The sequence below is a fragment of the Nannospalax galili genome, unplaced genomic scaffold (assembly GCF_000622305.1).
Source record: "Nannospalax galili isolate Female #2095 unplaced genomic scaffold, S.galili_v1.0 scaffold207, whole genome shotgun sequence".
NCBI lineage: Eukaryota > Metazoa > Chordata > Mammalia > Rodentia > Spalacidae > Nannospalax > Nannospalax galili.
Genome location: NW_008358517.1, coordinates 7,733,496 through 7,748,614, shown reverse-complemented (window position 1 = coordinate 7,748,614; position 15,119 = coordinate 7,733,496). Strand labels below are relative to the sequence as shown.

The window sequence follows — 15,119 nt, the reverse complement described above, 5'->3', positions numbered from 1 at the left end:
ACTACTGAGACATCCAGCCTTGTGGACTGAGCAACTACGGATTCTCAGCCTCTCCAGTGTGGTGCAGCCATTGTTGGACTACTCGGACTCTATCCTGTGAGCTAATCTGATAAATCCCTACACATATATATTCATTCTACTGGTTCTGTTTCTTTAGAGAACCCTGACTAATACAGTAGGTTATCAAAAATATTTTTAAAGACATAAATTTGGGAGGAGGGCATGATGGGGGATATGAAAGGAGTTGGCGGAGGAAGTGGAGGTAGATATATTCATATTTCATGGTATATATGTATAAAATTCTTAAAAATAAAGAAAAAAGTAATGAAAGAATTAAACAAAATAACTTGTAAAATACTTATTAGTCTCATTAACATAGGAGGGTCATGAGGACTCAGAAACTTATAAGGCAGAGGAAGGCACTTCCTGGATAATGGCTCAGGAAATGCACAGAAACCAGGAGCAAGCCAAAGCTTCTCCTTCTAATGGTGTTCCCTTCACTCCCTACCATGTGGTCTAGATTATCAGGAGTGGAGGCTGGAACGTGAACTTAGACAAAGACATTTCATTGTTATACTGTAAGCCTGTTCTAAAGGTCCATGCTAAATGTGTTCAGTTCACTATTCTTGAATTAACTACAAAAATGTCAGAGTTCCGTTAAAAACCAAAAAATTACATCATAATGCAAAAAATTATACATTATAGATTCAAAATTAATCACCTTTAAGACACTGTGTCTGCTAGGAAAACATAAAGAATGTTCTGTGCTTCCCATTTGACATGGTAGTTATAATTCAGTCAATACTGGTGTCCACCTTTGAGTTTTGCTGGAATCTACAGTCTCCTGATCTCTACAATGTCCAACAGTGTCATAGCAATTATTTTCTCTAAAAGTCTTGAGTTGAATGAGTCCTTCCTCTGTTAAATTGTTGTAGGATCCTGAGACATAATGCAATCCACAATTCTGTACCTTCCTTCTGCCATTCTTCATTATTTTTAATATAAATTATTAAGTTTCTTAGGTAGCTTGCAAGTGTAAGCAAATTTTGGTTGGTGGTTGGAAAAGAGCAAACTTATAAAAACAAAAATCCACCAATGCACAAGTTATGATTTTTGAAACATTGAGTATTGGGGCTCATTCTTTAAGATGTACATGCCTCTCCAGTTGTTAAAGACTAGATGTCTTTTTAATAGTGGAGGAGAGAGGCTGGAGAGATGGCTCGGCAGTTAAGAACACTGTTCTTGCAGAAGACCTGGGTTTGAATCACAGCACCCACATGGCAACTAACAACTATCTATAACTCCAGCTCCAGGAGATCCGACAGCCTCTTCTGTCCTCCATGGGCATTGCACGACACAGGTGCACTCACTTACATGCAGGCAATACACACATACACATAAAATAAAAACAATAAATAAAAATATTTTTTAAAATAGTGGTGAATATAAAAATGAGTTTTGTAAGCTCAACTACCCAGAGGAAAATGTAGGCATAGTCTCAAAATCACATTAAGTGACAAGCAGGCAGTAGTGTCGTGTAAGGCATAAAGGAGAGAGGAGGGAAGCCCACACGTACCTGAATCCAAACCCTGCTGTAATCATTGCCATTCTCTATGTCTTGACCTTTTCTTACAGAATTTCTTATCTTAAGATCTCAAACATTATTGGAGAGTTCTGCACTATAACTTTCTGTTTTCTTAAGCAACTCACAATAGACTCTATGTCTTTATGGAGAGTCAGTTCATACTTAAAAGCTTATGATTGGGGTAGGATTATAAAGAAGAAAGAAACATCCTGGACTCTGTCTTTCAGTATCTTCCTTTCACTATAGATTTGAGGACCAAAACACTGAATGCCAAAGGCTCCTGAGCTACTGTGCAAAGAAAAGATCAGTTGACCTAGAGACCATCCCAGGCAAGGGTCACAAGTTCTCTCCAGGACACCTACCTTTAGAGGCAGAACCTCCTTGTTTATAGAAAAGAATGAAGCCATAGCTTTTGTCCAGGAACAAAGACCGGCTACATTCCCACATACACGTTTAGCTGTCTCGATGTTGTAGTCTGCCATTTCAAAGTAAGGGTTCAAAAGTTCTATCACTTCTTCATTGATCGTGTCTTTGGGAAATTGCTGTGGAAAAAAAGTAAAATTACAACAAAATACTTGTTTTATGAAGTGTTTTTAGACTCATAATCTGTTCTCAGTGTAACTAAAACTATTAAACAGCCAAAAATGCATGAGTGATGTAGTATTTTTGTCAATATCTCAGGATATTAGGTAAAAATCTTACAGTGGAGAACACAGTAAGAAGTGAGTGCAAAAGCAGTCTGTTAACACGCACTCAGACTCCTGAAGTCCAAAGATAGCAGCTCTAATTAAATACATTAGTATTCAGGGAAAGAGTAAATTATTTAGGAAGTAAACACCAATACAGTCATTATAATTTCAAAAGCAGCAAAAATTTCTTGTCATTAACCCCAAATATGTGAATTACAAACCCACAATATCAACAATGAAAAACAAAATACACAGCCATATTCAGGCTAAGGACATACAGATTTAACATTTATCAGTAACAAAAGCCAAATAGGTTCAGACAGAAGTTCTATTAAACTCACACATGAACTGTGAGGATACTAGCCTAGACATTACACCTCTAAAATGATGAATTGATCTTTAATCATACAGCTATCACAAATATGAGAGAAATATTATCTTCAAGAGGAATGTACTTTTAAAATACAGCAGAAATGGATTTAGAAGGCCTTCCTGCATAAGAAAGAAAAGACTGGACAAACAGTGAAATTGGACCTTTAAAAAATAATGTTTCAGCCAGGCATGGTGGCATTCGGGAGGCAGGGGCAGGGGAATCTCTGTGAGTTCAAGGCCAGCCTGGTCTACTTAGTGGTTCCAGGACAGCTGGGGCTATAGGGAGACCCTGTCTCAAAAAGACCGAAATAATAATGTTTTCTTCTAAAAGGGATGGTTATTTTCCAAGTAGAAATAAATTTAGCACCTAATAATTTAATGGAGTAGCCTTCACAGAACGTTTATCCCATCCAATAGAATACACTTTCATTCAGACCTTGCTTAACACACGTTTCTTTTATGATACTTAGCAAATACTAAAGATGAAGGAATTTCTAGGTAGTGGTGACATGAAGACAGATAGCAAGAGAGCCACAAGCAACATCTGCCACCATGTTGAAAAAGCAGGAACCTGGAGTCACTCACCAAGGTTCTACACAAAGTCCCATTGCCCATGGCCCATTACTTTCATAAGCTCCTTACTTTTGTAACAGTTAGAAGGCATCTCACAAGATGCCCAGCAGCCACAAGGGCAATGCTGAGTTCAAAACTGAAAGACAATGCTAACGTTGTAGCTTGGAACATGGACATAGATTGGGTATTCCCAATTAATTGTCTCAAGATCTACAATTGGAAGGTAAGACAGCAAAACTTAAAGAAGAAAACATAAGACAATTTATTATTCCGTAGAAGGAATCCAAGGTCTAAACAGAACACAGAAAGTGTAATGAAGGAGGATACGGATAAATTAGCCTACATTAAAATTAAGAACTTCTGCTTAGCAAAAGAAGTATTAATGGCATCAACAACTAAGCCAGGAAGTAGCTAAAGATACTTACAGCATTCATAAACAATTTTAAAAATTAATGGATAAGAGACATAAACAAACACTTAACAAAAAAATCCTAAAAGGTTTATAAACCTACAAAAAGGTTTACAGCATCATTAGTCATCAGGGAAATGCAAATTAGGCTCACAATAAAGAGAAACGACTACAAACAATAGTGAAAAAGCTGAAAACAGTGAGAATGTGGAGCAACTTGTGCAATGTTGGTGAGTGCGTAAAATAACAGGACATCTTAAAAGCCTCCAATACAACCAACGAAAGCTGATTATATGTGCATAACCTATGATCCAGAAATTCTATCTTTGCATATACAGTCAACAGAAATGCATACATGCACCGCCCCGCCCCCAGTGGCCTGTATCAATACTGATACCAGGTTTACTTATTATAGCCAAAACTTAGTAACAACCCAAAAGCTCTTTAAACAGTCGAATGGACAAATTGAATGTATCATGGGTTTCACCTGGGTGCTGATTCAAACAAGCTCATGAGCAATTATTGTTAAAATTTCAGAAGTTCTGAAAACTGGTTGCTAAACATTAAAAGCATATTACACACAGGATTAAATGACCATTTGAAAAAACTCACAGTTTATCGTCACTTTACTCAGATTACTATCATCCATGCTTTCGGGGTCATTTGGTGTAAATGTTAGGAGATGGCATGCAGCTCTGCTCCTTTTCCTGCTTAGATCTGTTGGGAGCTTAAAACTGGCCATCCTGGGGTTAGCCCCACCGTGGCAAACACTGTACATCAAAGCCTTTGTTTTCTTCTTTGTTCTTATTTTCTTCATCAAAAAACACTAATCATTAAACACCACCACACACAGCACTGTACATCCTGCAAGTCCGTGTGTGTGTGTGTGTGTGTGTGTGTGTGTGTGTGTGTGTGCATGTTGGGGGGGGCGGGGGAGTCTTCCTGTAGCCCCAGCTGGAACTCTAGGACTCACTATATAGACCAGACTGGCCTGGATCTCACAGAAGTCTGCTTGTCTTTGCCTTCTGAGTTCTGGGTTTAAATTTGAGCATCACCATGTCCGGTTCCAGGGCATGGTCTTATACTGGAATGCTATAAGTGAAAAAGAATAAACTGCTGCCTTTTGCAAAAGTAAAAATAAATCTGGTGTATATGGTGAATTAAAGAGGCCAGAGCAAGGCTTCAGACCATATGATTTCATATAAGTAAATTTCAAAACAGGCAAAGATAATGATCAGAATAAAAGAATAATAGATATTTTAAGGGAGGTAATAACTAGGTTTAAGCATAAGAGAGAATTTGGAAATAAACATTTTGCTTTCAGATACCACTAAAGAATATACATTACATGTAGTTTCTATCCCCAACAAAATTTAAAATATGAAAATTAATACTTAAAAAATACTATTGAGAGTATCAAACTAGAAATGTAGGCACAGACAGTAGGTACCCTACTAGAGGTTCTGACTCCAAAGGCAAAACTAAAAAATGTAACATTCATAATGAACATGTGCAGGCTTCTTTCTAGTCATTGTCCCCTAAACACCGCAGTGCAACCAGCTGGGCTTGGTGGTGCATGCTTGTAATCCTAGTACCAGAGTCTAAGTTCAAGGTTATCTTAAGATATATAGTGAGATCTTCTAAGAAAGCAAAGTATAACAACTACATATACAGCATTTACATTGTATGAGGACCATAAATATTTTAGAGGGTATCTGAGGTACACAGGACATGCAAGGTTACATACAAAGACCATGTCATCTTACGTAAGGAACCTGAGCATGCTCACATTTTTGTATCCACAGGGAGTCCTGCAAACACTAAGGATGAGTGCATTTGTATTCAGATGCAGGTAACGTACACATATAGTTAGTCTCTGTAAATGATGTTGTCAAGTTTTATTGAAGTATGTATGTTCACTGATCAACCTTTAAAAAGCCTAAAGACTCAGGAAAAGATCTAATAATCGTGTCTTACTTTTGAAAGAGAATATTCTACTCTGAAAAATATTCATATGCATTTCAATAATACATACGCAAAATAAATTATTTTTAGAAATATATTCCACTAGAGAATTCAGCCATGACAGTCAAACTAGACTCCCACATGGACCCTCATTACTGAACTACCTGTAAGTTCTGCAGAAAGTTCCCTGCTGTCATCAGTTTTAAAGATTCCTGCCAGGAAGGCACAGTGCAGCTTTTGTCCAGGTCAATTTTCACCGCGTTGACCTTCCTCTGAAACAGCAGCAGCACACAGTCCATGATCCGCATGATAAGGTGAGGGGGTCGTCCCAGTGTGCGCACTGTGGCAATGTCTGTGGGCTTGATGGTCTGGGGAATGGAAACAGGGATCACCAAAGCTCAGATAAGACAGTGTGGACAAAAACTTCCATGTCTAAATGCTGCTGCTTCAAGAGAGGGCAGACAACACTTTTAAGTTAGATGAAGAGCCGTAAGGTAGAGGCACACATTCAAGCTCAAAGAAGTGCATGTCCTAAGAAGTCCAAACATTTTACATTTCTGTAATTTTCTTTATTTTAGTTAGCTTACAAAGTTGAAAGTTCCTTTTTTTAGGATTTTTTATTCTTCACGTGTAGGTTCTGTGTGAGTGTGTACATGTGAGTGCAGTTGCCAGCAGGGGTCAGAGGCATTGGATCCCCCTGGAGTTGGAGTTATAGGCAGTTATGAGCCACATGATGTGGGTGCTGGGAACTGAACTTGAGTTCTACAAGAGTAGTATGTGTTCTTAACTGCTGAGCTGTCTCTCCAGCCCCTAGCTGCAGGCTTCTTAATGAAATTTTCATATATACTCAGATTGGGTGATCCTCTGCAACCCCAGCTCTCTCCTCTCCCCCATCTCCCTGTCTCCACCTTAAACCATTCTACCCCCAGTAGTCCCCATTCCATCTTGTAATCTATTACTCTCCCACACCTTCCTCCCTTTAAGCCTCTTTTTAAAAAATGCATAGAACTGGAAAATATATTTAGTGAGGTTACCCAGGATCAGAGAGACAAACATCACGTTCTCTCTCACATGCAGATCCTCACTTCTAATTTTTATGCCTGTATTTATGTGGGATTTTTTGTGTGTGTGTGTGTGTGTGTGTGTGTGTGTGTGTGTGTGCGCACGCGCGCACACGCGTAGGCCTAGTTTTTTACTCTAATTAATAGCAAGGGGAGAGAAATGTTGGTGAGCAGTTAAGGAGCTGTGACTTCCCTAAAAGTGTATAGAGTGCTTCGTGTCAGAAAAAAAGTGCATGCTAAAAAAAATATACTCAGCACTTAAGTCATTATCATGGTTTGAAACTAGGAAAAATACTGTATTCTTGGTGCTTTTTTACTCATTAGCTATGTAGGTCAAGAATCTGCCTCTCTCTTAAGCAACAGACTTGTCACAGTGGACTGACACCAGAGGGCAGCCTCGGGGCTGACAGATTGAATAATTAGAGGTTTCTTAGCTGGGAACTGACCTTTAAATGAAAGAACTTGGGCAATACGAATTTCACATGAGTCTCAGAAAAGTTCTGTTCTATTTCTGTTGCAAATATTCTCATGCAGTAAATTATTTAATAATCAGACTAATTTGGTTGGTAGCATGTTCTCTGTTAAACTTTTATGAAATAAGTATTGGAAATATGTGAAATATGAAATATAGAAATCTAGCACAGCTCTGTTTCTAGGACAAACAGTGCACATCACTGATCCATGTCTTTACACCCTGTCCCACTTGCATCTGCATCCCTCCTGTCAAAAGAAGTAACCAATGGCCATCTCATAAAAGGCAATGAACTTTCTCTAAAATGGAGAACTCATACATACTAAACTTGTGATTTGCTGTGAAGAGGTATCTTTCAATAAACTTGTATTTGTCAAAGCTAAGCAGATGGAAAACACAGAGAAATTGAGGGTAAAGAACTGAAAATATCAAAGCTTTATTTAAAATGAGTGGCTACAGAAGAAAGGGGGGAAATTAAACAACAGCCAGTAGGAAACTAGTTAACAATTATGCAAAATCACCAACTGAGCATGCTTATTTTCCTTAGCTTTTCAAAGGAATACTTTTCAGATAGCTGTGTGCTATGTTAAGCACTCAGGTAAAGAGTTGGTGGGGGTGGAGGTGCCTGAAGATCAGCCTGTTTCAGCTAACTATTGAATTCTTTTTCCGTGGTCAACATAATATGACTACTGTGAAATATCCTCTACACCACGGCAAAATAACATTATTTACCATCTAGACATACTTTTTTCATTTTTGCTTCCAACTAAAGTCAGACTAAGCATTAGAAGTAACACATTCTTTTTCATCTTATTTATTTTGTGTGTATGAGTATTTTGTCTGCATGTATCTAAGTGCACCCTTATGTGCACTGCCCACAGAGGTCATAAGTAGACATCTGATCCCCTGGGACTGGAGTTACAGACAGTTGTTATCCACCATGTTGGTGCTGGGAAGTGAAGCTGGGTCCTCTGCAAGAACAGCCAGTGCTATTATCTGCTGAGTTACCTCTCCAGTCCTGAAAGGACATATTCTTAAAAAGCTGTTACCTTTGTTTTGTTTCTGTTTTTGTTTTTTTTAAGATTGTTATAACCGATGCCAGGATGTTAGAGTCTGATATATCTGGAACTTTCTTAACAAACTGGCAGTACCACATTTCAAGGTTTCAGAAACTCACAAAGGCCTGGAAAGATGCTGGCAGGGCCATTGAGGGAAATTATAAAGACCTCGCCCACGTGCACGCCTGTGGATGCTCAGTGCCCGCCACAGATTTGAAAACTGCAGGACTGGTCCACAGGGTGGTGTTGTGGGAAGTAAGGGAACCTTGTGGAGGTAGGACACAGGGGAGACCCCACTGCCTTGGAAGTTTGCCCTCGAAGGGGATACTGGGACTTTAGCCTCTTCCTTCTTTTATTGCTTCCGGTCGTGAGGTGAGCAGCTTTGCAGCACGTGTTCCAGCCGTGTTGTGCTGCTTGGCAACGGGCTCAAAGCACCAAAACTGTAAGTCAAAATAAGCCTGGTAGCTTTATACATGGACTACCTAAGGTATTCTGTTATAGTAACAGAAAGTAACATCACCTTTTTTCTGCTCCCACATATTTCTACACTATTGAGTATATGATGCAGAATATTCTAGTTGTTGAGAATAGTAATCTAGAGGGACATTAGAAACATTTCACAATATCAAAAAGAGATGTCAGTTCTTTTCAATTTAAGGGAAATAGTGGTCTTTTAAAAAGCAAGACATGATTCTAACATTTTAAATATCCTGAATTCAACAAGGTCTTAAAAGCCTATTTACACTACCCTTATCTTCTCTGTGTTGTTTAAAGACCTTCTCTTGGTATAGTCAAAGTGATAGAAATGTGGGAGGGAGGAATGTTGCTGTGTCCACAAAAAACAGGCTAACAGCCCAGGAGGGCTTCAAGGATTAAAGACAATAGTCTCCCCAGTGCACAGGAAAATAGAGAAACAATTCGAAAACATGTTTAAGAAGAGTAGAAAGTTAAAGAGAAAAGAGAAGGCAGTATCTTCATGATAGCAATGGATAAGAAATATGTATACTTTTGTTATTGTTTGTAGTACTGGGGACTAAACCTTGTACATGCCAAGCACATACTACCACTGAGCTAAAGCCTTAGCTCAGAAATGCATAAATTATATATGTACTAAAACAGTGTAAAAACTTTGCATCAAAAAGACATTAAATCAAAAAGACTTGGAAGTGTTTCAGGCAGTGAACTAAGACAGTAGTAAGAAAGCATTATCACATTAACAAGCAATGATCCATGCTCCACTGAGGTCAAATAATGAGTTAGCAGTAGGCACGCAACTGAATTCCACTTTTCCCATTCATTTATAAGCCAAAAATCAATACCATAAGGGAATAGATGACTAAGAATGAACTAAAAGCAATCTTTAAAAAAAATCTGAAATTGACTTTTCAACACTGCCCAGCCTTTAAGTAGCCATGGCCTAGCTCACTAAACACACTATATTTCTCAAAATACAACCTCCTTTATCATTTTGCCATTTCTGTTATCACCACACAGTCACATTGACTATACTGGAAACTGGTCTGCCTCTGTCATTAATGAGTTGCATTAAATTCGTAGTCTTCATTTTGATGATTCGCAGACTCGGGGAAAGTTTTGTCCTACAGAGCACTGACTTCAAAGTCCTCAGTGAGTCAGAAAACATTATTCTAGAAGATGCCTGTAACCTTCCCACTGCTCCACAGCCTACTAATGAAGAAGGTGAAATAATGACCCAGGTCTTTTGGCCAGTATTCTGTGACACAGCTCATTATTCATTAAAAGGGAGGTGAGATGTTGAGCTGCACGCGTCATAGATAGATAGATAGATAGATAGATAGATAGATAGATAGATAGATAGATAGATTAGATAAATAGAAGAAAGATAGATGATAGATTAATTAGATAGACAGATAGATAGATAGATAGATAGATAGATAGATAGATAGATAGATAGATAGATAGATAGATAGATGATAGGTAGGTAGATAGATGGATGGATAGATAGATAGATAGACAGATAGATAGATAGATATAGAGATAGAGATATTTTAATATTTAAACCTAAAGTTTCCCTGCAGAAACTATGACCGACCGGCAGTCATTCCGTAGCCAGGGCTGTGGTCTGATCAGCATCGTTTCCTGCGTGTCTTTTGGTTTTCACTTGTATTTCTTGCCGCAATGCCTCCTGTCTGTCTAAACAGCACCTCCACCTCACAGGGACGCACCTGCAGCGCAGCTTCTGCTTCCTCCAAAGCTGGTTGTGCTGCTTCTAGTCTCTGCTCGGCGATGGCTTTGTCCCTAGAAATGCCATCTACAATGGCCTGGGCTTTGTCCTTCACCCTTTGGACCTCAGCCTTGACCTTTGCAGCAGCCTGTGCTTTCACCGTGACTTCTTTTAAGACCTGATTCAATAGAAAACAAAAAATACCCCCATCAAATTGGGCAGGGAAGCACTTCTTTTTTGCCTTGATGTGTTGATTTGTCCACTTATCCAATTTTTCGTACGTGACAACAAAGTTTTTATCCTAATAGAAATACCTATCCTCTAATTCCATGGTTTTCAGGCTGTGACTATGCACCATTAGCATCTGTGAACTGACTTCTCCGCAGGAATAACACCCATGTATACATGTCCACCCACCATGTCTGCTTTCTCGTTGGCCACTTGTAGGTCCTTTTCTTTGACTTCCAGTTCCTTACTCAGCGCTGCAACAGATTCTGAAGCTTCTTTCAGCTTTTCCAGTCCAGTATTCATCCTGGAGTTAAAAAAAGATTCATGCATGCACTGTTCACTTTAGTGACAAGTCCCTGTGTTTCCAAGTACCATTTTACCAGTAAGAGTAGTGAGGTCATATCTGAGGTATTAAAGTGTAATAAAATCAAACCCAAGAGGGCTTCCCTAAAGGGTCTACGTCTAGGTTTGGTTCCACATTGACACGTGCACAGAGCAGGTGTGGGAAGAGTGAGTCCAGTAAATCATGCCAGTGGCATGAGGAACAGCATGGATCTAGAATCTGCTCCATCCAGGACACGTGGTTAATAGTATTGAGCCTAATAACAGTAAACTTCAAACACTTGAAGCTCTATCATGGAGGAAGGAAAATAAATAACTTCTGTCTTTTTTTTTTTTTCAAAGCAGTCCAATGAAATTAAAAGAAGAAATATTTAGGCTTAAGAAAAAAATTAAATCAGAACAGTTCCAGGAATGAGCCAGGTACCTGTATAGACTTGAAATAACATTTTCTAAAAGCTGAGAGGTCTTGGATGCCTTATATGAAGTCCAGTCTCCCACACAGGGAACCCTTACATGGCAATCCTGGTTGATTCTAGCAAAAAATGTGAATGTTTAGAAGAATATGGGGCACAGCAGTGATATTTGGGACACACTCAGTGGCATATGACATTCACTCTGCAGTGAATATAAGCACCAGCCAGACTCTTCTACCTTGGTCACCCAGAGAGTTGGGATGAGAGGGAGAAGAGGGGCCAGAAGAGGCATCTATGTTTTCAACTCCCTTCCACATCTGTTATCACTATGTCACTCAATATCATAAAAGGTGACAGCCCATATAACACCTGGAAAGTTTATCTTATTGGGCAACAATAAAACCCCTGGATGCCCAAGATAATCTTGGGCTGGAGGGGGGTGGGGGTCGAATCCGCAGCACTAATGAAACTCAGGCTGGATAATCCTTTACTCTGGGGTCGTTCCCTTGGACCAAAGTTGTTCAGCAGCCTCCCTGGCTTCTACTATTTAAGAGCTAATAATACCAACCCCATAGCTACCCTTAACCTTAGCATCCCATTTGTGACAGATAACAATGTCTCTGGACATTACAAAATGTGCCCAACGGACAATTTTGCCCTAGGTTGAGCACCAGTACTTTAAGATGACCTTTTATTTGACCTTCAAACTCACCTATTGGCCAAGGTCTGCACTTCCATGTGTTTTTCTCCATATATGAGTTTATATCCCTGGATAAAGGAGAGGTACGATTTGGGAGTCACATGCGTAGAGCGCCTGAATCTCTGGAAATAATCAGCACATTTCTCGGCCACCCCATCCTGAAAGGAGCCCATGCACTGAACCACCTCCTTCTTGGTTTCCAAACTGCAGTCAATATCATAGGAAGAGAGGAAGTGCTCAGACACTAGGAAGAATAAAGACGGCAGTGTGTGAAACAGGCATGTCAATTACCCTGAAAGTTGCTTGACTGTATTTAAAGGAAAGGCATTTCCTACATCTGTGCTGCCCCAGCTAGGTAGATCTCTGTCAGCACTTTGGGCCCCAGGCCTAAGAGATCAACAATTTTATATCCATTTCAGATGTAAAACCATAAAAACTTTAAGCTTATCATCAGTCTCTGTTTCCTGGTGCTTGTGCTAAGAAATCTCCTCTGCACATCTGCAGGTTCTGGTCAGCAGCCAGCCCAGCCTGTTTTATGTTTTACATAAAGACAAAAGCGATACAAATAACTCAGACATCATTCCCATCTGGCACTCAGATTTAACAATTCCATTTATTTTTTGGTTAACTCAGAACCTTTAAACTCTGGCTGCATTTGTCATGTGGAAACGTTCAGCACTAAATTTTTTATACTAGTCACCTTGCTCTAAATGCAGCAGCTGGCCATTTGTGGTCAGGTCTAATTTATGGCATCCTTTAGAAATGTTTGGGTAAAAATCTCCTGTTACACACGTTTACCTTCCCCACAGGGCTTAACAGAGAACCAATCATAAGATCCACTTCCCAATATAAAAATTAGTCATAATGCAAGATCAAATCTATTGCCACATATATACCACACTCCCCAGCACTGCAGTGGGTAGAAGAGAAAATCGAAACTTGGTCTTAACTGCAAGAAATTTACAAAGCTTAGGCCTCATGTATTTTTAAATTACCATAAGCATATTTAAGTACTTATAAGAAATAGCTTATGTAGACGAATTGAAAATGGGGATATGGCCAGAAAAAGTGAAAGTGGAGGAAAAGGAATCAAGTTAAAAGGTTGCCAGCGCAGGAAGGGTAATGGAGTTTTCACCACCACCGGAGTCTGATCACTAAATGACTTTCTCAGTGCATAGTTCTCAGTGGGGGGCGGGAGGATAACAGACACCAACTTGGCTACAGATACAATTTACCATCCACTGAAAGGTCATAAATTAAGATACTCAAACTCGTGGTTTCCCGTAGGAGGAAATCAAGTGCTATGAAGAATATCTACAATTCAAAGAAGTTTAAATCTGGGCTTCAGGAACAAAGAATTCTTACCTGTGAGAGAATTTTTATATTCATTTAGTTTTGTGATGCTACACATGAAAAACACAGTCCCCTACACTCGGCAAGGGTCCTACCAGTGAGCCACATCTCCAGACCTTCAAAAAATATTTTACAGGCATTAACCATTATGGTTGCAATATTTACTGTGTGACAGACACAACTCAAAATGCTTTCCTTGGCATTGTGGGATGTCTTCCAGGAATTCCTCATTGTCTGAAAACTTTCTTGTACTCACTGTACAATGAATGCATTCTAATTAGCAGAATCTCTTTGTGAGAAAAAAAAAGGTTATTAGAAAAATGCTTTATGTTATACAGTGCTTGAACTTGGGCTTCAAAGCTCTCCTGGTTGGGCCATCCTGAGAGGAAGCCTGCTGGTCTGTTTTACAAAACTTCCATTGCTCCAAGAGTGTCAGTTTAATTAAGAAAATTCTTCAGAATTTATTTCATTTTATTTATTTTTTTATTTTTGGAGAGACAAAACGATAAATTGCTACATGAATAAAAAGGTGATTCTTATTGACATTTTCTGCTAACATAACAGAAGAATACTAAATGTTCCAAGTTGTTAGGGCAGGGATGGAGCTCAGTGGCAGAACACATAGTGTCAAGAGCAAGGCTCTGAGTTTAATCCCAAGCAACACACACGCACACTTCTTTCCAAAAGTACTGTCATGGCTACAATAACGCAAAATCTAGCATCAAAATTCTGAGCTTCTTTATGTTAGAGAAGCATAATCATTTAATGCCCTATTTTACTACAAATATTACCTATAATTTTATTTAGATTATAATGCAAACCAAGTGAAACCATCCAAGGTCGAGCAGGACATTTGACTTATCTTCACATAGATGGAACTGGTAAAGGAAAGGAGCCAGGGGCTCCTCCTAAGCCCATGTGAACCCTGAGGAGCAGATCGTCAAACGACCTTAAGAGTAAAAATAAATTGGTTTATCTGGGCCAACAACATGGTCTTACACACCCAAAAGGAAAGTATAACCAAAGATTAAAGGATCAATATAATTCTTTAAGAGTCCATGTGTATACCTAAAGAATACATAACAAAAAACAATGCCAGACAGGAGATACCTTCCTTTGAGCTGTTGGCCAGGGTGGCCCAAAAGACTCCCAGACAGTAACCCAGCATAGAACTGGGAAAATGAACAGCAGATCCCAATCTTATCTAAAGGAATATTGGCAACAGTTTGCTGCTAGCTGAGGAACAGCTGATCTTCCTAAAACAAGGAACTCTAGGTAGGCTGACTAGACTCAGCGGACAGATAAGCACTGCAGATTGGCTGGAGGCGTTGATAACATAGTGGACAGTAACAGGGATGACAGAGTATCGGGCTCCAGCGGCAGCAGGGGCATGGGAGGGTGTCACTTGGGATGTGAGTATATAGATAATGATATTATTTGGGATGTTCTGTATGAAATACACAAAAAAATCAAGAAATAAAAAATTAGTTATATTTGAGGAAGAAGCATAAAAATTTGCTTCAACTTAATTAGCAGATGTGAAAAACATTACCACTGAAATCTACCTGATGACTTTATATCCATGCTCAGGTGGCAAGGATCTCAAAAAGCAACCATTTGTGACTAGTCATAATCAGATATGTAGAGATTAGAGATGCATGTGCAAACATCTAAGTGTTAGTAGCATTAAAAATGA

The 15,119-nt window shown here is 39.1% G+C and overlaps 1 protein-coding gene across 1 annotated transcript in view; it reads right to left on the bottom strand.

Annotated features, from left to right (window-relative positions):
• Dnah5 (dynein axonemal heavy chain 5) overlaps positions 1-15,119 on the bottom strand; it is a 410,943-nt gene that overhangs the window by 69,145 nt on the left and 326,679 nt on the right. Inside the window, exons 56-60 of the mRNA XM_029557990.1 lie at positions 12,083-12,314; positions 10,805-10,919; positions 10,389-10,565; positions 5,758-5,961; positions 1,948-2,127 (exon numbers count right to left, since the gene is read on the bottom strand). Coding sequence (XP_029413850.1) covers positions 1,948-2,127; positions 5,758-5,961; positions 10,389-10,565; positions 10,805-10,919; positions 12,083-12,314 — 908 coding nt within the window. The remainder of the gene's footprint in view (positions 1-1,947; positions 2,128-5,757; positions 5,962-10,388; positions 10,566-10,804; positions 10,920-12,082; positions 12,315-15,119) is intronic.